A 25,832-nucleotide genomic window follows, 5' to 3' on the forward strand; every position below is an offset into this window, starting at 1 on the left:
CAATTTTAACTTTATTGCTTTGGTTGAAGTGACAGCTGAGGTTTCTTGGATATGCATCAGGACCCTATGTTTCATGAGGAAGGGAGTTTCTGATCCATGTTCACTCTAAATGCGTGTAGGCCAGAGTGTTGGTCCTCCCTTACCCTTGACTGTCCTGAACATTTTCACCTCAGGCTTCTTCGAGGTTATTATAGAGAATCTCATCCACATCTCCAAGTCTGCTGTGTGCACAGTTGTATCAAGTAGGTCCCAAATGCTCAATTTGCCAGGTCCAGCCATTACATAACTTGTGTCAAGGATAACAACAATCGGTGTGAGAGAACATGGGGATTTGCAGCATTGACTGACTTCCCTCTTGTCTATGTTGCCTCTGTGACAAGTATGTTCTGTCAGAGGTAGTGACCAAAACTGCACATAGTGACTTGGGGATTCAAAAGGGTGGAAGACAAATGTTTCAGGAACATCAAACAACAGAGAAGTGGCCTCACTTAACTCATATCAAGCTGATATGTGATCAGCACAGAAAGTAGTAAGCCAGGCAATTGTCATGATGCTGGCATCTTATGAGAATATCTTTTGAACAATTGTGTTGCATGTGTCACTGAGCATAGAATGCTGTCACCCCTTTTGTAATGCACTTGTTCCTTGAAGTTGTGGAGGATTGTCATCATAGAAACTTAGAAACATTAAACCTAGGAGCAGAGGTAGGCCATTTGGCCCTTTGAGCCTGCTTCATCATTCAATAAGATCATGGCAGATCCTCTATTTCAAAGCCATGCTCCCACTTTCTCTCCAGACCCCTTGTTGCCTTTAACACCTAAAAATTTATCAGTCTTTTTCTTGAATGTACTCAATGACTCAGCCTTTTCTGTGATCACTCTCTGAATGAAGACATGTTTCCTCATCTCAGTCTCAAATGTCCTACCCCATATCTTGAGATTGTAGTTCTTGGTTCTCGACTTTCCAACCAAAGGAAACATAGAAACATAGAAAATAGGTGTAGGAGTGGACCGTTTAGCTTTTTGAGCCTGCACCACCATTCAATATGATTGTGGCTGATCATGCAATCTCAGTATCCCAGTCCTGCCCTCTCCCCATACCCCTTGATCCCTTCAGCTGCAAGGGCTATACCCTGCTCCCTCTTGAATATAACTAATGAACTGGCACCAACAGCTTCCTGTGGGAGAGAATTCCACTAGTTCCCAACTCTGAGTGAAGAAATTCCTCCCCCTCTCAGTCCTGAATGAACCCTTTATTCTTAGACTGTGACTCCTAGCTCTGGGCTTCCCCAACATTTGGAACATTCTGCCCGCAGCTAGCCTGTCCAGTCATATCAATATTGTATATTGATATACCACCTCATTCTTCTAAATTCCAGCGAATGCAAACCCAATCGATCCAGTCTTTCCTCTTGTGTCAGTCTGAGGAGTCGTTCTGATGAACCTTGGCTGGACTCTCTCAAGAGCAAGAATGTCCTTCCTCAGACTAGAAGATCAAAACTGCACACAGTACTCCTTGCATCTATCTGTCCAGCTCTGTTCAAATTGTATATGTTTCAAACAGATCCCCACTCATTCTTCTAATCCCTAGTGAATACAAATCCAGGTGGACCAACCTTTCCATCTAGCTTAGTGCTGCCATCTCTGGTATCTGCCTAGTGAACACTGTATTCAGTTCACTCCTGTCATGGCAAGTCTGTTACCTATGAGGTAGGGAGACCAAATCTGCACATAATAAAAATGAAGTGATAATTTTGAGACAGAGAGCCAACATCACTAATTTTCTTTCTCTTTTAAGAATGATATTGTTAAACTGTTACTAGCAATTTGAGTTTTGAAGTAATGGTATAAGATTATCAAAATGCCATTGATGTAAAAACAGACAAACCTAAATGTTACATGTCTAACCAAAACTCCAAAACTGAGCATGGAAGTGCAACCAACTCCCAACCTGGAGGGCATCTACCTTGCAGTGAATTCAAACATGTAAGATTCCACTGTTATAGAAGGTTAGCCGCCTCTGCTTACAGAGTGTGGATCTTGGAAGAGGTTTCCCTGTATCTACATAGTCCTATTCAAAGCATGACTTCACAAATACAAAACAATTCAGAAAATATGTCCAGTTGAACAGAACACCAGCTAAATTCATCCGACAGTTCCTATTTAATATAATGAATTCCAATCACAGTTTGTGGCTCCTGCTTCCTCTCTTTCTCCACCCTTCAGTTTTATCACAGTTCCAAACAAGTTCCTCCCCCACACTTATACATTTAGCTGAATGCAACCAAATCAATCTGCAAGTTAAACATCATCGCAAATCTCTCAGTGATTTGAAGGGCAGTTTAAATGAGGCAAACGACTGGATGATGTACTGTGAATACATGCCCATACTATTAAAGATGCAAAGATATTTACTGTCCTTCTCGAAGTATTTTCTTTTGAAGGTTCTTCCACTGGAAAACACCTAAAGGGAGGGAAAACAAGAGTCCAACTTTAGCCTAGCACTGAAATACTGAAGAATAACAGATCACCCGCTTCACTATGTGGCCTGACACGGCCAGAGTCACTGAGTGTGTGTTTGTATGAGGTACAAATGATAGTCAGCCACCTGCATTAGATAGGGCTCTAGTCTTAAAATGTATCAACTATACAGCTGTCATGTTACACTGGAACTTGTCCTTCAAGGTCAGTGTTCAAATGCTGATCTCGCTCCTCCTTTTGCCTCATTTTCTTTGTGTAGAAAGAGGAATCGATTTGTGAGTGGATAGTCAAAAGAAAGATTCATGTGTGTGGCTCTTATGCAATGCTAAGAAGAGGGAAGAAGTAAGATGTAAGCAGGCTGGGACAGTTTTGAAAAAACTAAGTGGCCAGAGTTTGAAACAAAGAAGGAGTCATCAGAGTATTACGTTACGCTGCAAGGCCTTTCCAGGTGAGAACAGAGTTCTGCCAATGATTGCTGTGAAGGGAACAAGCAAGAAGTGGGCATCATTTGCATTGAGGATGAGAAGGGCTCTTGCATTGGTTGTTGAAGGATGTGATCCAGTAGATGTTGAGTGATGGAAAAATGGAGTGCTCTATTCACCTTTGCTGCTTTTGTCAGTTCATTGGAACATTTCCTGCAAGGAACTGAGGCTTCAGGGGCAATGTTCCTGGAGCTGAGGATCTTAGCCACTTCACTTCAGGTGAGGTGTTGTCAATTATTACAATCATCTGAAAGAGTACATCCTTGCTTTCCCTTCCCTCTTCCACTGAGACCTCCAGGGAGGCTCCAGAGCCCTTAGGACTTGCTGTAACAAATCTTACCATACCAATCTCACAGAACAATCTGCCGGATGGGAATGAAACCTTGCTTTCAGAGTTGCATTTCCGCTTTAAATAGGCCTCTGGGGGCTCCCTGGAAATTACAACCAGAAAACAGGCAGGCTTCTTTCCCATTGCTGATGCGATCTGTTGGAAAGCCCTCCAGTCAGATGTTAATGATCCCTAGAACTAAAATACCTGTTATTCATGGCTGTTTTTAACTTGTACTTTGTTTTTAAAGGGTCAGATTTTTAGTGATATGTCAATTATTCTCCAGAATTCTGATCTTTGTATGTATGATACACATGACTTATTTTGTAACTTTGTAAGACTTTTGTATTAATATGAAGCACATGTAGCACTCTTTCAGAATGCACAATTCAAGCCTGAGATATGCCCAATCCCCTAAACTCAGTACCTATTACTCCTCTCTTTCCCTGTTTCCTAAGCACTGTGATATTTAATTCTGCAACTTATATTTTACGTGATTGATAGCCAGCTTTCTTTACCAACAGCTGTTGTTGTTGCCACCACGCTAATTTATGTGGCTTTTTGTAGGAAGAGTATTTTTCAAGTAGTATTGGCATACAGACTTTTACTGGATTACAAGAAAAATGTCTCGTCTCTCATGATTGGTAACGTATTTTACTGGAAAATAAAATGCTTTGCTGGGGAGATCTGATTTAGTTGCTGAATGTGGCAACATCCAGAAGCACAGTCAAAAAGAACTGCCTCAAAACAGAACAACCTTTCCAAGTGTAAGAATAGTGAAATCAGATTTAGGCTGGAGTCATACATACTAGTTTTTCTCCATTCATGAAATGGATGGACCCACCTCTAAACAGGCAAATACATAGAAATAATGGAATGAGAATATCACCCGGATATACTGCCATTTCTGCCGTGACTGTCAGATGTTACTTGCCATTGCATACGGCGAATTTCTCTGGACTGGTGTATTGGAGAAATAGGGATAAATGATAGGCTGAATAAAAATGTTATGGGTTCAAGTTGGGGTGAAGTGAGTTGTCTACATCTCCATCATCAGTGGCTTGCTGTGACTCAACTAAAGGAGGAGAAATTGTGACTTTAGAATTTTATGCAGATAGTTGGATCAAACTGTAACTTATTTGTTTCCATGCTTGAGCTAAGATCACAAAGTGTTGAATCTGGCTGGATGCTGATAGTCTTGGCCACTTACACTTTGAGAGATTTGATGGCTTATCTCTTGGGAATTGTAGGGTATTTTTTGTTCTCAGAAGTGGCCTTTTGCTGTCAATGGTGTGTGACTGGTGATTTCCAGTTATTACAGTAAATGGCTTCCTGTGGAGGAAGATAAAACAAATACGGAATTCAACACTGCAGGTGGGTACAGTCACTTCTTATGACAACTCAATTTATCAGTTAATACATGGTCTTGTAATCTACACAGCAGGGATGTTGGTGGATTAATTCATGTCTGTTCCTCCAAAGTTATGATAAAGACCAGAATATCACAGCAAAACAATTTAAGGCTGGGAAAGCTTTAAATGGGTTGCAAGGAATGGTCATAGGGAATAGATAGTCTACTTTGGCTCCTCTGGTGACCTTATGAATTTCCTTCATGTATTCCAAAGGATTAGAATAATTTCGGTTGGAACAAATGACCAAAAAGATAGGCTTACATTCATATACCATCTCTCACAATCACAAAACACTAACAGTCTGCAGTAGATGCAGTTCTTTTGAAATTAATTCACTGATGTGACAAAGGAAATTTAGCCACTAATGTTTACACAGAAAACTCCCACAAGTGGCATTGTGATAACAACTCGATGAACTGTTCATGTGATATTGATTCTGGGTTAAATTTTGATCGCGGTTCTGGTCTTCTAGTAGTGCAGTAAACCGACGTAAAATAAACAGGGAATGACTGCTGCCAATAGTGTAAGCATTCATGCATAGAATTCTGCACATCAATGAGGGAATCTCTTAATCATGAATGCTCTGGGATTTTTATGTAATTCCACCAAAGTCTTGAAATCATAGGATTTTGTTGCATGTTTAGATTAGATTACCTACAGTGTGGAAACAGACCCTTTGGCCCAACAAGTCCACACCAACCTGCCGAAGAGAAACCCACACCCCTATATTTACCCCTGACTAATCCACCTAACACTACGGGCAATTTAGCACAGCCAATTCACCTGACCTGCACATCTTTGGACTGTGATAGGAAATTAGTGCATCTGGAGGAAACCCAGGCAGACACGGGGCGAATGTGCAAACTCCACACAGACAGTTGCCCGAGGCAGGAATTGAACCCGGGTCTTTGGTGCTGTGAGGCAGCAATGCTAACCACTGAGCCACTGTGCCACCCATGTTACACAACTTTCCTAAATTGCACAGCTGTAAATTGGATAAAATTAGTTGCCTGGTCTCAACTATTAGTCAAGTTGGAAATCTTGCTTGAAGAACCTTCTACAGATGAGAAGAGTATTAATTTGGAATCGAACCAGCATAACTCTTAATTAAGCCCTAACCTGCTATTACGTGTAGAAAAAAAGTGGACCAATATACTATTGTCATCATTGGTTGCTGATGCCATTCTATTCCTTTGATGCTGCGTTATTCCATCCCAATCCTGAGTGAACACAGGAAACATTTGAAATAAACTCCTTATTTGTTTTCTTCAACCTGTTACTGTGAGGAAAAATACTTGTTCAGTTTGATTCATTTTGGTTCTCACCATATTAATAGTGTGGACCTATTAATATCTGACTTAGTGCTACACCTAATGAATTGTCCAGAACAGATACTGAAGGAGGACCACCCAACACTAAGCCCTAACTCCACGAAGGAAGCTTTGTAAGTAATAAGCAATGGGAGTTAGAGATAATAGGGCTAGAGAAGAGAAAGCAAAGGTTTAATAAAGGCTAGTTAAGCTCATCAAGTGTGTTATCAACATCAAGTGCTTCTTTAAGTTACAGTTAATTTGATTCCTTTAAGCCAGGTCACATGAATGATTTAAAAGAAAGGTCACCGTGTACACAATTAAATATACCCTTCTGTGTTCAACCTCATAGGAAATGCTTTGGATGAAGAGGCCAACCACTCCAGGGATCACCTAGGTTCTTCCAGATTCACAACTGCTGCCACAACGTTGGGATCCACAACCCCAGCTACATCCTCCCCAGCTCCATCGCAGCATCTCAACTATTCCAGCACCAGCTCAGAGAAACCCACTCACAAGGAGTTAGATGGTAAGCTACAATGAGTCTGAATTTGAAAAATATAGCAGAAGAATGAGCATAAAAGTCTGGAAGTAGAAGAGAGAGAATGTGCCAATCCTGTATGGAAGATAGAGAAATGTCTACTTCTGAAAAAGAGCTGAGAATTTAAAGACCTGAATTTGAAAGTAGATCAGAATCATAGAATAAAAAAGTACACAACCTGCTGCTTTCCTTTCTGTGATCCATTCTGCTGTCACTTTAAGACCTGTTTTCCAGGCCTTCAATGCAGCAACTAGCAACAGAGTTGAATATGTATGTTCAGTGATTTGGTGTGAATTAGAATTTAACTGTTCCTGTTTAGCTATCATCAATTACAATTCTATAATTCAAGGTTAGGTTAATCAACTTTTTTAACATTAATGTTGCTTCAGTTATTCACAAACTGCTAAATTTTAAAGGATTGCAGGTGTATCATCAAGGGCTGTTATTTTCTCCCAACTGTTAACAAAATTGCTTTTCAGGGATCGAACATTTCAAAAATGTGCAATCTATGCAACTTTTGGTAACATTTAATTTATCAAGGCAGAAATACAACTCATCCATTTTAATCATGACAAACAGGCTTCATGGGTTTCAAACAAATTCCACTGTAAGACGTATTTGACATTCATTGTTGTGAAACTGCCTACTTTACTCATTATTAGGGTGGCTGATCTGTGAGTGTGAACCTTATCTAAAGTTTAGAATGGGAGCTTTGTCTTGCATCAATCTGCGAACAGGCCCTGGGTTGCGAATGGGTTCCATCTGAATTCCATTCATAAGTGGATTTGAATGCAAGTTAGAACACAATGCAACATAATGTAAAGCAGCTGTTCGTATATATAGGAAATGTTTGTATGTCAGATCTTTAAAATTGCCCCCCTGTATGGGATCATGTTCATAAACACAAGCCATTTGTAGGTCGGACGTTCGTAAATCGGGGAGCCCCTGCATCCTGACCGAGCAGCAACTTACATTTCCAGGTGTTCTCTTCCACGTCAATATTGTCGGGACATCTGCTTGTTATTCTGCCTAACATTCTCAAATTTTTAGGGTTTTTCATTTACAGATACTGGGTATGTGACCCATTTTCCATTTTGTCTGCGCTTCTGCCTCATTGGTCAGAATATTTTTATAACTCTCTTGGCACTTTATCAGGAATAAAGACTGTTTCAGCCAAGAATGACTGTTTTTGTTCAGTTCACTAGGGGTATTGTGGAGGCAAAAAAAAAATTAGAAAAGAGTCTATGATTTTGACTGACAGGATTTCAGGTGGGTATTATAATTCCCCTAGTTCTCGTTCTTCCGACGACAACATGCAATAGCTTACCACACTTCTGGAGTAACTTGACCTTGAAAGGAAGAGGTGTAGAGACCTGAGAGAAAGGGGTTCAACTGCAAGTTCCCATCCTCTTATCTGGTTTATAACAGCAGTTTATTTCTAGTCCCAGGAATTTCTGTGCCTGAATTGTATCATATTCCATCTCTCAGCATGAACTTCCTTCCCTTTAATGAGCACAAAATCTTTCTTCAATAACAGATGTTTTTACAGATTTTCATGGAATATTTACAGTGCTGTAGAACAACACTGAACAATTACTTTGTCAGCCTGTACTTCACAGATATGCAAATTTCAAAGACAGCTATGTGGAAGAAAATGAAAATTCATTGTTCAAAATTCAAATCCATAGTTGTTGATAGTAGTATCCATGTTTGGATGGTTTAATATGCAAAAATGTCTATTATTCCCATGTTTCCAATCATTTATTCAGAGTAACAAATTCTGGAACCTAATTTTTACTTGGTGTTGATTAATGTCATCTAAGTTCCAAATAAATAAGTTAATAGCAATAAATGCTTCAGTTCTGTCATCTAATTAGTAATTAACAAGCATTTGACAACACACAGTAAAATGTTACTAAATTGATTCTGCTGTATATACTCAATCAGAAGGCAATCGGTATATATAATAGTCTCTGCTATGTATTTGCAGCCTGTGCCTTCCCCACAAGGTCCATGTGCATTGTGTAAGACAAAGGTCAATGTTACAATTCTGCTGAAGGGTCTATTTCACCAGCTTCTCATCTGAAACTTTATTTCTCTCCAGCAGTCGCTTTGTCCTTTCAACAAAATTTAAGATAATATCTGTACTTCTAACTCTCTAAATGTCTTTCTGTACCATGGTGACTGCATGTAGTAGATAGTCAACAGTGAAATTGTATTTCCTATTTTTGAAAAGCTCATTCCAATAGAATAGGAAACTTGGATTTCAATTTTCACTCTGGAGTTGGGTAGCACAAGTTGGCACTTGCCTCAGGAGAAATTCATCTGATTGATGGGAGTTGTGCCTGGGGAGTAGAGGGGTGGGGGTATGGGGAGTGGGGGTAGGGAACACAGATATGAGAGACAGTCAGGTTTGCTGCACCTGTATACAAATTTGAAAGTGGTTGCAGGGGCTGCCAACAGCCAAGTGGATCTCTTAAAAGACCCACTTTGGTTTTCTGAGACTTTTCCAGATTTCAGCCCTCACATTTCTTTATCCTCAACTAACAACCTATGGTCTATCCATGCCAGATCATTCCACCCCATGCTCCTACTCACTCTCAATGACCCCTATGATATCCATTCCAACTATAACTCTATCCAATGGTGCTTTATAGCTCTATGCCAACTTATTGCAAGCTTATGCCAACCCACTCACTACTCTTTGCTATTCCATCCTTCATATGACTCATGCAAAATCTATCATGGACAAACATTGTGAACAATGTTCAGATCAAGTGAATATCTAAACCTCTGTTACAATCTTTACTAGATTAAAAGAAAACTCTCAATCATGAATGCCCAATCAAAACATTGAAGTCTCATTGATTACTGAATCACATACAGAAACAAATCGTTAAGACAGACTTGTGCTCTTAACCCTACGTTACAGATGGTTATTCCCTAAATGATGTCTTTGCTGTGTCAAACTGGGACCTTTGCCTGCTCCCCTCATTAACTGAGACAGTTCTGGTTTTTCAAATTAGCCAAGCATGAATAATTACATCATGATAACCTTTGGAGTAAGATCACCAAACAACTACTGCAACTGTTCAAAAAGGTGTTTTGAAAAAACTTCTTATTGATACAGGCAATACTTTTAACAATACTTTTATAGGGCAGAGTTTTGTTTTGATCTCACTCTGACACAAGCAGGCTGTTTATTAAGAAGTTAAAGGAGGGAAATGATTGCTGGGTCCCTTGCTGAGATATTTGTATCATCGGTCATCACAGGTGAGCTGCTGGAAGACTGGAGGTTGGCTAATGTGATGCCACTATTTAAGAAAGATGGTAAGGACAAGCCAAAGAACTATAGACCAGTGGGCCTGGCATTGGTAGTGGGCAAGTTGTTGGAGGGAATTCTGAGGGACAGGATTTACATACATTTGGAAAGGCAAAGACTGATTAGGGGTAGCCAATATGGCTTTGTGCATGGGAAATCATTTCTCATGAATTTGATTGTATTGTTTGAAGAAATAACAAAAAGGATTAGTGAGAGCTGAGAGGTGGATATGGCCTATATGGATTTCAGTAAGGCATTCGACAAGGTTCCTCATGATAAACTGGTTAGCAAGGTGAGATCTCATGGAATACAGGGAGAACTAACCATTTGGATACAGAACTGCCTTGAAGGTGGAAGACAGAGGGTGGTGGGTAGAGGGTTGCTTTTCATTTGGTTGCCTGTGACCAGTGATGTACCACAAGAATCAGGGCTGGGTCCACTGCTTTTCGTCATTTAGATAAATGATTTGGATGTGAAAATAAGAGGTATAGTTAATAAGTTTGTTGATGACACCAAAATTGGAGGAATTGAAGAAGGTTACCTCAGAGTACAATAGGATCTTGATCAGATGGGCCAATGGGCTGAGGAGTGGCAGATGGAGTTTAATTTTGATAATGGTGAGGTCCCGTGTTTTGGAAAAGGAAGACCGAGCAGGATTATACACTTAATGGTAAGGTCCTGGGGAGTATTGCTGAACAGAGGCCTTGGAGTGCAGGTTCATAGTTCCTTAAAAGTGGAGTCGCAGGATAGTAAAGAAGGCATTTGGTCTGCTTTTCTTTATTGAATACAGGAGTTGGGAGGTCATGTTGTGGCATTAGTTAGGCCACTTTTGGAATATTGCATGAAAATCTGGTCTTCCTTCTATTGGAAGGATGTTGTGAAACTTGAAAGGGCTCAGAAAAGATTTACAAGGATGTTGCCAGGGTTGGAGGATTTGTGCTACAGGTAGAGGCTGAATAGACTGGGGCTGTTTTCCCTGGAGCATTGGAGACTGAAGGGTGACCTTATAAAGGTTTATAAAATCATGAGGGGAATGGAAAGGGTAAATAGACAAGGTCTTTGGAATGGTGGAGTCCAGAACTAGTTGGCATAGGTTTAGGGTGAGAGAGGAAAAATTTAAAAGGGACCTAAGGGACAACATTTTCATGCAGAGGGTGGTGCATGTTTGAAATGATCTGCCAGAGGAAGTGGTGGAGGCTGGAAAATTACAACATCTAAAAGGCATCTGGATGGGTATATGAATTGGAAAGGTTTAGACGGATATGGCCCAAGTGCTGGCAAATGGGGCTAGATTAGGTGAGGATATCTGGTCAGCATGGACAAGTTAGATCGAAGGGTTTGGTTCCGGATTGTAGATCTCTGTGACTCTACGACTGATTAGTTAAATAACGTCAGTGCTTCACAATTCGGCTGACTTTATCCACCCTTCAAATACATATATGACTGTGCTAAGAATGTTTAACTCCCGCACTGTGATTTACAGACCTGGTCACAATGAAGATATGCCTGTCTGAAACAGCATTAAATTTAAATGTCTTTGCTGAGTTTGGCGTTTGGAGTTCACTCCCATACTCTGCACGACTGGCCAAAATGAGGCCTGTTTGAAATGGGGACAGGACTTTGAGATCCAGGTCCCACCTGCCACAAAGTCTACCTGACTCTGTGAAAATCTGTGTCTTTATTGAGGCAGTGCAGCTAATGTGCACCATTTAAGTCAGGGGGATGGGTGGTGGTGGGTATGTCTAGCTAGGTGGTTTTGAACTATCCTCCCCTGGGAGGGGGACCGTGGCTGTTCACCCTGTCCACGCTACTCATGACTTTGTGGGCCTCTGTAGGGTTGCTCCTCGGCCTCCGGTGCTCCGGGGTAGATAGCCCTAACTTATTCAACGTCTTCGTCTGGGCTTGGGCCCTCCAAACCCAGCAGCATCCTTGTGAATGTTTCTGTACCCTTCTAGGTTTGGCAATATCTTTCCTACAGCAGGGAGACCAGAATTGAATACAGTACCTTGGTGAGGGCTGACTTCATGAGAATTCCTCAGGGTGAGGGTTAAGATAGTGATGGTCCCTCATTGGTGTAAACGTCAGTGCATGATCCAGTCTCTGATGTGGTGCTTAATCCTACAACATTATGATTCTAGAGAAAAGAGTGCTGCCATAACTAACAAATAAGACAGACTGATAGAAAGTAGCTTCAAAAGAGAGTTAGAAGAGACTGCCAGACAGACACAGAGTAGGCAGCAATATGGAGGGAAACACTTGCACAGACAGAGTGAGAGAAAGAGAAATTTAGAGAAGGAAACAGTGAATGAAGAAGATTATCTAAGATTACAAAGAGATCTTGATCAATTGGGTCAATGGGTTGAGGAGTGGCAGATAGAATGTAATTTGCATAAATGTGAGGTTTTGCATTTTGGTAAAACAAACAAGGGCAGGACTTATACAATTAATGGTAGGGCCCTGAATGGTGTTGTAGAAGAGAAAATAGGAGGCATATTTTTAAGGTGAAAAGAGAAAGTTATGGAGCAACATAGGCCAAATGACTAGTTTAGTTTGGGGATGTGGTCGGCGTGGACTAGCTGGACTGAAGTGTCTGATTCCATGCTATATGACTCTCTGACTCTATGACTCTTAAAATGAACTTCTTGCTTGTGCCATTAAACATGACATAAATTTCTTGTCTACCTGAAAATGTCAATAGCTGGCTGTAGCTTAAGCACCCAAATGACCTGTTCTTTGTGTTAAATCTAAATTAAGCAAATTAATCTTCAGTTGTAGAAGAATAATTTGAAATATTGTCGCTTGTAAGGAATATCTCATTTTACATAATGGTGCAATCCTCATTGAGAGGATAAGTGCACAAACTAACTGTAGATTGGTGGGATCTTGAGATGGTATGAGAGGGCTGTCCCTTTGTCTCTATCACTAAGAACTTAGATCTTTCTCAATACATCCCATAAGGAAATAGTTGAAGTCAGGGGTGCAGAATTACTGCCTATGTGCTACTAATAAAATATTGATTTCAATGCTTTTTCAGTAAAACCTTTGTGATAAAGGTAAAATACTGCTGATGCTGAAATCTGAGACAAACATAGAGATTACTGGAGACACGCAGCAGGTCTGGCAGCATCTGTGGAGAGAGGAACAGAGTTAACATTCTGAGTCCAGTATGAGTCTTCTTCAGAACTAGTCCTGTTCTGAAGGACTGTCCTATCCGACTCAAAACATTTAACTTGTTTTTTTTCTCTCCACTGATGCTGCCAGAGCAGCTTTGATTGTGTTGGTTGATAGTCAGTACAGTGGATATGGCAACATGACAAAATGATCAAGAAGCATATTTAAACCTGGCGATACTGGTAGAATTAAACTTATTGATACTCAAAGTTAAACCAACTGGTAGATTTCCTCACATGTCCTGTTGTAAATGTATTGGTTCATTTCTGTATTATCCAATACAACCTGAAAGATTGATTTCATTGAAGCAGTTCAGATTTAGGGTAAGTGATGAATCCAAACCTGATGACAATTATTAACTACTGCCATTTTCAATAGGTGAATTTTGACATGCGATACTGAAGAGCAACAGAATCCATTGGCTGATCCAGCAATGTTTTATATAGTAATGTTTGTAGATTTTATATTTCCTGGGCTTTTATTTGACACAATGATGAATAGATTTCATTGTTGCTGCAAATAAGGTTCAGCTTGAATAGTAGGAGAACTGTACCTCTGTTAAGATTTCCCAATTGGAGCTGCATTAACTCTTGCATGGCTGAAGAATCTACAATCAATGAGAAATATATATTATAGTCTCAAATCTAATTTACAATTTATTGTTGTTTTTTAATTACATTGCATGTGTCAAAATTTTCATTGCTTTTCACAAGCAAATGTGCACCACTGTACTTGTTTCTGTTGGTTGGATCAATCATGTACTGACACACCAAAGGAATCTATTCCAAAGGGCATCCGTCTTCCGGCAGCACTGATTATTTGAATAATTAAAGAATTAAAAGGCCAACACAAATAAAGCCATTTAGTTAATGATTGTAGCACCATTTGTATGAAACATTATTTTTAAAATTAATATATAGGGTATGGGTATTATAGGGCAAGGCAGCTTTCTTTTCATTTGTTTGAGGGATGTGACATTTTTGATTAGGTCAGTATTTATTGCCCATCCTTAATCCCTGGACAAGATGGTAATCAGCTAGATTCTTGACTCCAGCAGTCCAGGTGTTTCATTAGGAAACTTGAAGATTTTGACTCAGCAATGAAGGAAAGGCAATTCAGTGACTGGTCACGATGGTGTGATTTGGAACAGAATCTGTTGGTCATGGTGTGTCTGCTGCCCTGTCCTTCCACCTTGTGGAGTTTGGAGATTTGGATTGGGCTGTCCAAAAATCCTTCATGAGCTGTTGCAGTGCATCATGTACATGGTGCCCACATGAATGTATAAAGTAATGGATAGAGTACCATCAAGTGGGCTGCTTCATTCTGGATGCTTAAGTGTTATTAGATCTGCACGCTTGTACAGAACTTTGGTTAGGCTACAGATGGAGGACTGTATGCAGCTCTATAGAGAAGAGACAGCTGCAGGGGTGGAGCCTGATTGAGATGTATAAGGTTATGCAGGACGTGGACAGGGTGTGTCAGAAGCTGGTCCCCTCAGTTGAAGGGTCAATAATGGGGGCGATATATTTTAAGGTGAAGGCCAGGATGCTTAGAGGGGAGTTATAGAATTTTTTTCACTCAGAGGATGTTGGGAATCTGGAATGCACTGCCTGGGAGGGTAGTTGAGGGGGAAAACCACATAATCTTTAAAATGCATATGAATGAGCACTTGAAATGCCATAACATTCAAGGCTATGGGCCAGGTGCTGGAAAGTATGATTAGTGTTGATAGGCCAGTGCAGACTTACTGAGCTGAACCACATACTACCACACATCTGAGCAGAATGCTGTGTGTGACATAGAAGGGAACCTGATGGTGGTGATGTTTCCTTAAAATTATTGCTCTCATCTGTTACTGTGGTAGAGTTTGTAAAGATAGGAGCAGTCAAACTACCATTTCTGAAGTCGTCATTGTTGATTAAACGTACTGTAGCTATGGTCGACTGACTATTTGGGTCGCACAAACTCTGTCCCATTTCACAATGGTTTTTCAAGCAAATTACAATGTCCTGGCTGAATTTGAGTCATAGTCATAGAGATATATAGCACAGAAGAAGGCCCTTCAACTGATCAGAAAACAACCACCTAACTATTATAATCCCCAAAAATAAATTTAATGCATAGAACTGGGGTTCTGGATTACTAGAGTAATAATGAAGGGCTTTTGCCCGAAACGTTGATTTTCCTGCTCCTCGGATGCTGCATGACCTGCTGTGCTTTTCCAGCACCACCCTAATCTAGAGACTAGTGATAGTGCCACTGCACCACCTTACTTAATATCTTGTGTTTTGCTTTAGTTGCGCCCATCACCTCTTGGCTTGTGTCTTCTAGATAGTATTAGGCCTTTGAGGTATCTAGAGCCTCTGTCTTGTTTTTTAGCCACATTGTTGATACATTTGGTTCAGTGAGCTGCCTGATCATTGCTGACACCTCAAATGTTGATGATTTGGGATATAGCAACACTGACACAGTGGGAAATGGCTGACATTTCTTTGCCTTTTTCTGACATTTATATAGTGTGCATGTGGCCCAATTGTTGTCACTGACTGGTTTAGGTTAATATAGCTTGCTTTCTTCTTGAAAGTGCTTCCTCTAAGTGAAGCAAATATCAACATCCATATCCACTGTGCCACCTGAATCTGCCACCATTATTCCCTAAAGTCCTTAAGAAGTGCACACTCATGTTTGTCACATTTTGCCTCGCTGCACCAAAACCGCATAAATAATTTTGTTGCTGGACCAATGCAATGTTGGTTGATACTCTCTGAAGGGACTTGGTCTTAGGGGTGAAGCCAGGACTTTCACATGTAATGTTCCAACTATTATAACCTTGCCAAGGTTTCTTTCACTTTACCACCAAACAACTGTATAGATACAAAGGAAATTTTGGACAATTAAGCCTGAACATTAGGCAATTGATCATTTCATCAGACAAGATAATTGCCCAAAATTGGAATAGACGTTAACTGATGGTTCCAAGTGTTGTGTCATGTCAGCAATGAAACTGAAATTCAGTTGATTATGTTCTTCAACTAAGAACCTGGAGGGTTCACAAAGATTTTGCAACAATAGCAATAACCTTCTGGAAGGTTTCAGTATAGGCCTGGCTGAAGAACAGAGTTGTGCTTTTTTAAAACAAGATTTGCATGTAACTTATTTATGTTGGCTTTATTGTCAGAACATTGCTACATAAATCAATGTTACTGAGATTCTCAGGAAAGTGTGTTTTTTATAAGTTATGTTGATATTACTGTTGTAGGTTGAGAAAATTCTAACCAATTTTTGTAACCATCTATTTTCTTGTTGTTTTGACATCAATTCTACGTGAAGTTACTAATCTGGGAAAGAATGCTGTGACATACTATAACAAAACTAATAAAAATGTTGAGTGAAATCTTATAGGGCTCTGAAAACATGGGCTGAGGTGAGATTTATAGCAGAATCCAACGAGAAATCCAGCGGGGCCCATTTCAACATGAAGAACATCTTATTACATCTTCTATGTTTTTCAAAACAGGCTACTGAATTTCTCATTAGGCAGTGGTGAGTTGCCAATTTAAGGAGATTATTGATTGTTAAACATCTTTTTTTGATGGCTCAGCTTGCCTCATTAATGTTCAGCTTTCTCCCTGACTGAACTCACCAAATAAGCTAAATATTGAGCCGATGAACTAGTGAACTGAGCGTGCCATTTGCTCTGACAGACCTCCATCTAGGACACTGGGCAATAACATCTCAGCACATGCTCTGTGGACACCAGCCGCACACACCTACTCCATGTCCATGGACATTGGCATCTTTAATGTAGCATCTTCTAAAACCCCTCATGGCATATCTCAGATGCACTTACAGGAAACTTCTGCATATCAATAACAAAAACAGAAATTGCTGGAAAGGCTCAGCAGATTTAACAGCAATGATGGAGAGAAAGCAGAGTTAACATTCCAAGTCCGGTTCCCCTTGCTCAGAACTGGTGGTAGGTAGGAAAAGGTCAGTTTTTATTGAGAAGATAGAGTGGAAATGGGGGTAAGGAGTAAACAATAGATGGAGATATAGCTCAAGGAGAGAGAAGAACAGTTGGACAGATAAAGGAATGGATAACGATCAACCTGGGAGAATGAATAACTGTTGGTAGACAATTAGTGGCTAATGTTGGTTTGTGCGTAATAGCAGTCCATGTGATATCACGGCCTGGTATGTGAGGGTTGGGGTAAGGACATGGGAGAGCTCAAGTCCTAAAATTGTCGAAGAACATATTGAGTCCAGAAGGCTGTAGCGTTCCCAAATAAAAATGAGGTGTTGTTCTTCCAGCTTGTGCTGAGCTGCACAGGAGCACTGCAGCAAGCCGGAGACAGGGATTGTTGGCCAGGGAATAGGGTGGCGTGTTGAAGTGTCAGGCAACTGGAAACTCAGTCATTTTTGCAGACAGAATGTAGGTGTTCTGTGAAGCCAGTCTATGTTTAATTTCCCCAATGTAGAGGAGACCACATTATGAGCAGCAAATGCAGTAGACGAGATTCAGTGAAGTGCAGGTAAAATGTTGCTTCACCTGGAAGGTGTGTTTGGTCTGTTGGATTCTGAAGAGGGAGGAAGTAAACAGGCAAGTATTACACCTTCAGCAGTTGCAGGGGAAGATGCCATATGGTTTTGGGTGGTGATGGGAGTGGAGGGGGTGTGGAGCAGAGTGTCCCAGAGGGAATGGTCCTTGCAGAAGATTGACAAGGGAGGAGAAGGGAATATGTGTCTGGTGGTAATATTCTGCTGGATATGGTTGAAGTGGTGACTAATGATCCTCTGGATAAGGATGCTGGTGGGATAGTAGGTGAGGACGAGGGGGAGTCCTATTGCTTGTGTGGGAGGGAACAGACGGGGATATGGCTGAAGTGTGGGAGATGGGTCAGATGCGGCTAATGCTCCCGTCAACTATGGTCCTGGGGAGTCCTCAGTTGAGGAAGAAGGTGGACATTCTGGGGTCCCCTTGACAAAGTTGGCACCATCAGAGCAGATGCAACACAGGAACTGGGAGAATGGAATAATCTTTTCAGAAAGGGGTGTGTGAGAATGTATAGTTAAGGTAATTGTGGGAGTTAATTGCTTTGTAGTGGATATTGATGGCCAGCCTATCCCTAGAAATAGAAAAGAAGGTGTTGAGAAAAGGGTGTACCATGCGAAGGTAAGAGTTGAGTGGAAATTGGATGTGAAATTGATAAACTTTTCCAATTCCAGAAGAGCGAGGGAAACAGCACCAATGATATCATCAATGTACCAGAAAGAATTGTGGGTGGAGGTCAGTTCTGCATATCGATATTGTGCCTCAGGCTGTACCAGCAGCTATCTTTGTAGTGCTGCTGCATTCAGAGGCATGCGCTGACAGTGCTTGTCTGGGTGCTCCAGGGGCTTTTAAAAATGGTATTGGCACAAGGGATGCCAGTGAATTCCAGGATATCAGCTGGATGGAAAGTTGTTCCAAGGACAGCAGGCGATAAGATAGAGCTGGAATTTGACATGATAGATGCCATAACTTGTGTAATGAGGCAGGTTTGTTAAGACAAGGAGAGAAGACTTGTTAGGCCTCAGCATAAATGATTTGTAAAAACTTGGATTTAGCCAAAATAAAGTAAAATTTAGCCTGATTTTTCTAGGGTCTCAAGTCTCTAAGATTCACTAAAATTCTATTAATCCAACGGCTGACTGTAGTCAATGATTGTTCAACAGCATCGTTAGGAAGCTTACAGAATAGTGAATGGCCTGGACAGACTGAATATTGGGAAGATGTTTTCATTGATAGAAGAGACAAGGACCCGAGGGCACAGCCTTAGAATAAAGGGGAGACCTTGTAGAATGGAGTTAAGGAGAAACTTCTTCAGCCAGACAGTGGTGAATCTATGGAATTCACTGCCACAGAAGACTGTGGAGGCCAGGTCATTAAGTATACATAAGATTGCAATAGATAGGTTCTTGATTGTCAAGGGGATCAAAGGTTACAGGGAGAAAGCGGGAGATGGAGATGAGAAATTTATCTGCCATAATTGAATGGCGGAGCAGGCTCGATGAGCTGAGTGGCCTAATTTCTGATCCTATTTCTTATGGTCTTGGGGTCTAAATAGGAAGACCATTACAGGCAGTGATGACTACTCATTTTTAAAATGTTTCTTATTTTGATTCATAATTAGGTTCATTATGTTAAGACTGCCAAACGTCAAGTTATCATCTAATTTATAGCAATCCATCAAAATGTGAAAGGCAGAAGAAGGGTTGGCATCTCACTCAAAATACTAACATGAAACATGACGACCAAAGTTGCTGCTTATGCTGTTTGGCATGCAAGTAGTCCAATTTGGTAGCTTCACCAGGTTGGCACCTCATTTTTACATATGCCAGATGCTGCTCCTGGCATGCCCTCCTACACTGTCCGTTGAACCAAGATTGATCCCTCACTTGAAAGTAATGGGTGAATGGGGGATATGCCAGTCTATTATTTTGCAGACTGTCCTGCAGTACAATTCTGCTGCTGTTGATGGCCCACAATGCCTCTGGAATGTCCAGTCTTGAGTTGCTAGATTTGTTTGAAGTCTGTCCATTTTGCATGGTGATTGTGCCACACAACATGATGCAGGGTATTCTCAATGTGAAGGTGGGACTTTGTCTCCATAAGGGTTGTACAGTGGTCACTTTTACTAATATGTTATAGATAGATGCATCTGCAGATGACACAGATTGGTGAGGGTGAGGTTAAGTGTGTTTTTCCCATTTGTTTGGTCTTTCACCACCTGCTACAGACTCAGTCTAGTAGCTATATCCTTTCGGACCCAACCAGCTCCATCAGTCATGCTGCTGCTGAGCCATTCTTGTTGGAGGACATTGAAATGCCCCACTAAGAGTACATTTGTGCATCCTTGCCATCCTCAGTGCTTCTGAGTGTTACTCAACATGGAGGAGTACTGATTCATCAGTGGAGGGACGATGGTCTGTGGTAATCAGCAGGAGTCAAGCTATTGCTTGACTAGACTTTAAGACAGTTCTTCCAATTTTGGCACTAACCCCCAGATGTTAATAAGGAGGACTTTGCAGAGTTGACCAGGTTGTTTTTGCCATTGTCTTTTCCACTTCCGAAGTCCACACCAGGTGGTCTGTCTGGTTTTATTTCCTTGCTGAGACATCAGAGCAACTGATACAACTGAGTGGCTTGTTGGACCATTGCAGAGTCAACCATATTGCTGTGGGTCTGGAGGAATGCAATACATATAGATTAGAAACAAAAGATGAGTCAAAAGGATAAAAATTTAAAAATAGAAAAATAAATCAGGTTCTGAATTAGTTTTGAAGAGCAGATAGTTGAATCTTGCAGCCATTAGTGTAGATATACCATTGATGGTGATTCGTCAGAATGCAACTGAATTGACATCTGCAGTCATTTTTCTGGCTGAAATACGCTTCTTCTAAACAATTGGTTGGATAATTTTAACTTTTTATGTGGTGAAACATATCTTGAGCCATGCAGCCTCACAGGACAAAATACTGTTTCGACCCAGGGGAGGGAGAAACTGGATTAGTTAAAAAGTGCCAATAATTTGCCAATCCTCCAGTATTTTCCTGCACTCCTATTAAAGTTTAATGTCTTTACCTCTGTTATGATCAACATGGGCTTCTAATTAATGTTTCATTCTATTTGAACCCTTTGTCTTTTACTTCATTAGTTACCGACCTCCTCTCGGCCCCATAATGTGGGTTGAGATGTCCCTTGAATAAGGAACCCCCTCACTGCCACAAACTGTGAAGCTAGGGAAGAGGGGTAGCTGCTGGAAATGTAGAGATCACTGGAGGCTTGCTTCCAGGCACCAGAGCTTCAGTCCCCGGTGACTTCCTGCCACCTTCTATGCATGTGAGGAGCAGGATTTAAAATCCCCCAGGCACCATAATGCTGAAGTTGGGAATAGTGTGCAGTATATCTGCTCAAACAATTGCTGACCTGAGTTAAAATCAAAGTCTAGCATTGAAACAGAAGTGAAAACTGATTTCTGAATCTCTTCACCAAAGAGAAGAAGTATTTACAGTTGTCTTTGTCTTGAAATTTTTGAACTGAAATTTTCAGGATTTGACATTATTTATGCCATAAGAATTATTGGCAGGTTTAGACTAAATGGAAGTGTGGTACTTTCAAGGTTTTCAAGGTCAGCTTATTAACACTGCTTGAAACACAACATTGGACTTCATTTTCTGTCACTGGCTGCCAGAATGCAAAAAAAAATGGAACACACAATGGAATATGCAGTTGTTTTCGAATAATCCTAATAGGTCAGATTAGTTATGAATTCAACTTATCTCCATTGTCATCCAGACATAAAGCTAATACTTTAAACATACCAAATTCAAATATAAATTAGTGGAAATGACTGTAATCATGGCACAATTCCAAGCTTGTATCAAATTCCTTTGCTTGTTACTTTATTATCCAAAAGTAGCAAAATGATTCATTTGATACAAATGTGTTGCAATGCTGCACGATGGAACTTCCAGGTCTTAACTTAGAAATCAATTGTTTCTCAGTGAAGTAAGTATCAGCTACCACTTCCCATCAATTTACCTGAGATAAAGTTGACACATTAGTCATAAGTTCAAAGGCTTACATTTCGCATAGAAGAGTAGAAGATATAAGATCATCTGCTCCCAGACCTCTGTATCAATTTCCACTTCACAAGATCGAGTTACTTGATACAAAATGCCATTCAGTTCACCTTAATTCATCCATCCAGAAACATTCTCTGTGAAATAACTCCACAGAGACTGGTATCCTGTCACCAAGTTACCCTTTAATTATACCTGAACAGTCCTTGACTTTAGTACTGCCTCTTCAGAGTCAGCTCTAAGTGGCTGTATCTCTGACACTCCTCTTTTTTTGCCTGTCAACCAGGACTTCCTGATTGGACCAGATTAACAATTCCAATCAGGGAACTCATATTCTATGAGGTCCAGCTGGCTGACCTCGTTACGGGCACTGTGTCCCTCCTCCTCTGAGTCCTATGACATAGGCTGCATCTTTTTCCTGGAGAGCTTCCTGGTGCATTGTAGCACAGGTTTCTCTGACTCAGTGTCTGATACAGGCGATCTGTAACGCACGGGAGCTCACCCCTTGCTCGGTAGAATTTCATTCTTTTATTCCGGCAGCATCCATTATGTCCATCTCTGATTCTGAGGACTTACCAATGCTTAATGGAGAGGGTGAACCCACGAGTTCCAGCAGCTTTTCCATGTTTTGAGGGGCATGGTACATTTTGTTCTTGCACTGTTTGCGAATTGGTAGATTTCATATGGTCAGCATTCCTGTTCAGGACTGGTCACACCTCCCCAAATCTTATACCTTTAATGGTCCTGAACTCACATTAACCATGCCTCTTACCTATATGGGGCCATTTCTGTGATTCTTACATTAAACTTCATCCCCCGAATCAAACTGTTTTTCTCGCTTGGCGGAATCTTGTGCCCGGCATTGGCACTTCTGATGCCGTTTAACCTTCCCCTGCCCCTCCCTCCTCCCCTGGTCCGGGAAGACCAGACTTAACCTGGTGTGGATTCTTCTACCCATTAGCAATTCTGCTGGTGCTATCCCTATAGTTGCATGTGGGGTGGTCCGATAATAAACCAAGAACGGTGACTGTTTGGTACCCAGCGAGGCTGTAGGCTTGCTGTTTCTTCAAGCCAGCCTTGAAAGTTTGGCCTGCTCTTTCTGCCAGGCCTTTGAATGATGAGTGGTATGGAGCTGTCCCTCTATTCAACTATAGCAAATTCCGAGTTGGGAAACAATGACCCGTTATCTGTGACCAACACTTCAAGGACTCTATGTATTGAAATAGATGTGTGCAGTTTTTCTATTGTCCATGTGTTTGACGAATGGACCCTAAGCACATCCAATCACTTTCAGTAGGCATCTACAATGACAATGGATATTGAACCCATGAAAGGACTTGTATAGTTGACATATAACTGAATCCATAGTTTACCCAGTCATTCCCATGAAGGTTGGGTTGTTGGTGGTGGTCATTTGTCCCCTTGTTGGTGTTCTGACCAGTGCCCCACCAGGCCTGGATACCAGACATAACCTCTTGCCAACAGTTCATTTTGAAAATCCCTGGATGGCCCGGGTGGAGTTCAACTTGAAAGCTAGGGATCATCTATGCAACCATTTCCAAGGCCGACCCTATTTTGGGAATTGATACAAAGGTGCCAGGATGGAGGTCAGGTTATGTATGAACTTTCCATAATAATTTACCAGCCCAAGAAATGACCTAAGTTCCAACAGGTGTGGGAGCTGGAACCCCTTTGATCACCTGGTCTTGTTGACCCTGTAGCCCAAATAGGTCACTTAGGGTGCTTGGAACATACATTTCTCCCTTCTTAGGTATGTGAATGCCTTGGAACAAATACCTTAAGACTATATCCAAGTTCTCTAAATGTTCCTTGTTAGTTTTCCTTGTCATTAGAATGGCATCTAGGTAAATGGCGACTTGAGGTAGACCTTGCAAAATATTCTCCAGAATGTTCTGCCAAAAAGTTCAATTGGCTGATAATACCCTAAGTAGCAGTCTTGTTTATTGGTACAAGCCTTTATGGGTATTAATTGCAGCATACCTCTCGGGAATCCTTGCTTAAAAGCAATTGCAAGTAAAAGTGGCTCATGTCCAGTTTGATGACACACACACACCTGCCAGCTTTGCACGTAAACCCTCTTACGTAAGGTATGTAAGGGATTGGGTATTTAACCAGCTGTGAAAAGGAGTTTACTTGTTGTCAAAAATCCCCACAAAGATGAATCAAACGTCAGGCTTCAAAATCAGTATGTCATTCAATAGGATCACAGCCTGCATGATTTTAAGTAACATTATGTTCCTAAATATCCCCAATAAGTTTTAATCCGCTTAGTAATCAAAATTCTACCTTCCTCTGCTTTAAAAAATACTTAAGTATTCTGCGTCCACTGCCTTTTGAGGAAGGAAATTCCAAGGATTCACAACCCTCTGGGAGAATAAAAATGTTCCTCATCTCTGTGTTTAATGGCTACTCCCTTATTTTAAACAGTGACCCCTAGTTTTAGATGCTCCCATAAGAGTAAGCATCCTTTTGACATCCATATGGACATGTCCCCTCAGGATTTTATACATTTCAATTAAGTCACCTCTGACTCTTCTAAACTCTCAAGGATGCAAGCCTAGTTTGTATAGTCTTCCCCCACAAGGCAAACTGCTCATTCTGGATCTTAGTCTAACTCCTATTAACATCCTTCTGTAAATATATTGACCAATACTGTATGCGGTACTCCAGATGCAGTCTCACCGATACCCTGTATAACTGAATCATATCCTTACTACGCTTGCATTTGGTTCCTCTCATGATAAAACAAAACATTTTTTTAGCCTTCCTCATTGCTTGCTGGACCTGCATACTAACCTGCAATTCATGCATTAGGACACCCAGACATTTCTGCAACACAGAGCTCTGGAATCTCTTACTATTTAGATAATGTGCTCATTTTTATTCTTTCTGCCAAAATGGACAATACCATACTTTCTCACATAGTACTCCAGGTCTTTGCCCATTCCCTTATATTATTGATATCCATTTGTCGGTTCCTTATGTCCTCTTCACAACTCACTTTCCTACTTATCTTTGTGTTGCTATGAAGGTGTAAGGGGTACTGTACCATTAAGAGAGTTATAAGCTAGCAGAACTACCTGACCAAGTGTTCTGAACAAGGTAACGATGTAACATTTGGTCAAACAGCTAGGTTAGGTGGGTTGCCTGGAGATGACAAAGCCAAGTTCGAATTTAGCCAATCAGTTTAAATTATACCGCAAAATACCAACCTCCAATCAAGTTTGAATTTAGTATTTTGACAATATTAAAAACCAATGAAACAATCCAATGCTTTGGGGTATAAGATTGGGAAAAATTGAACAGTTGGAGGAGAACTGCCAAAAGACCAACAGATGTAGGCTGCTAGTCAGAACTCTCTGAGAGGTACCTGTCTAGAGAAGGAGTTTGCACAGAGAGAAACATAGACCTGGAGAGCAACTCTACGGAGGAAGACATAATGAGAATATTCGACTGCTGTCTGGTTTTGAAATTTGAATTTTTCAGTAAATCTTAATCGGTGGTTTTATCAGACTAGTATTATAGAAGGGAAAGTAAAAGATAGGTTAGAGGAAGGAATTGTAAATAGCTGTTAGTTAATTATTCTCTGTTATATGCTAAGAAATAAAGCTGTTAATTTTTACTTTAAATAGTTCTTGGCCTCTCAAATTTTCACAGATTACTACACGGAATAAATCTTCTCTGTGTTGCTGGTTTAAGTTAAGGTTTTAACTCTCTTAAAGATTCAATATCTCTTACACCTTCATAACAGTGTCATCAGCAAATTTGGTTTTGGTGCCTTCATCTAAATTGTTTGTATAAAAAGTAGAGTTGAGGCCCCAGCACCAATCCCAATGGTACACCATTCGTGATGTCCTACCTAAGAAAAATCCACTTATTCCCCTGCTTTCTACTATTTGTTAGTCAGCCAAGATTCTATCCATGCCAATATGTTATCCTTACACCATGAACTTTACATTTCCACAATAACCTTTGATTAAATGCCTTTTGGAAACTAAATACAATACATTCACTGGTCTCTCTTTATCTATAGTACAAGTTACTTCTTCAAAGAATTCCAATAAATTAGTTAACCACAATTTTCTTTCGACAAAACCATGTGGCTTTGCCTGATTAATTTGAATTTATCCAAGCACCCTG

The 25,832-nt window shown here is 40.6% G+C and overlaps 1 protein-coding gene across 5 annotated transcripts in view; it reads left to right on the forward strand.

Moving 5' to 3' along the window:
* The window catches only part of fbln2 (fibulin 2), a 209,770-nt gene that overhangs the window by 63,310 nt on the left and 120,628 nt on the right, over nt 1-25,832 (forward strand). For all 5 annotated transcript variants that reach the window (XM_043707995.1, XM_043707999.1, XM_043707998.1 and 2 more), the window contains one exon: nt 6,365-6,541. In XM_043707995.1, the coding sequence (XP_043563930.1) occupies nt 6,365-6,541 (177 nt within the window). The remainder of the gene's footprint in view (nt 1-6,364; nt 6,542-25,832) is intronic.

This window comes from Chiloscyllium plagiosum, chromosome 18, assembly GCF_004010195.1.
Source record: "Chiloscyllium plagiosum isolate BGI_BamShark_2017 chromosome 18, ASM401019v2, whole genome shotgun sequence".
Taxonomy (NCBI): domain Eukaryota; kingdom Metazoa; phylum Chordata; class Chondrichthyes; order Orectolobiformes; family Hemiscylliidae; genus Chiloscyllium; species Chiloscyllium plagiosum.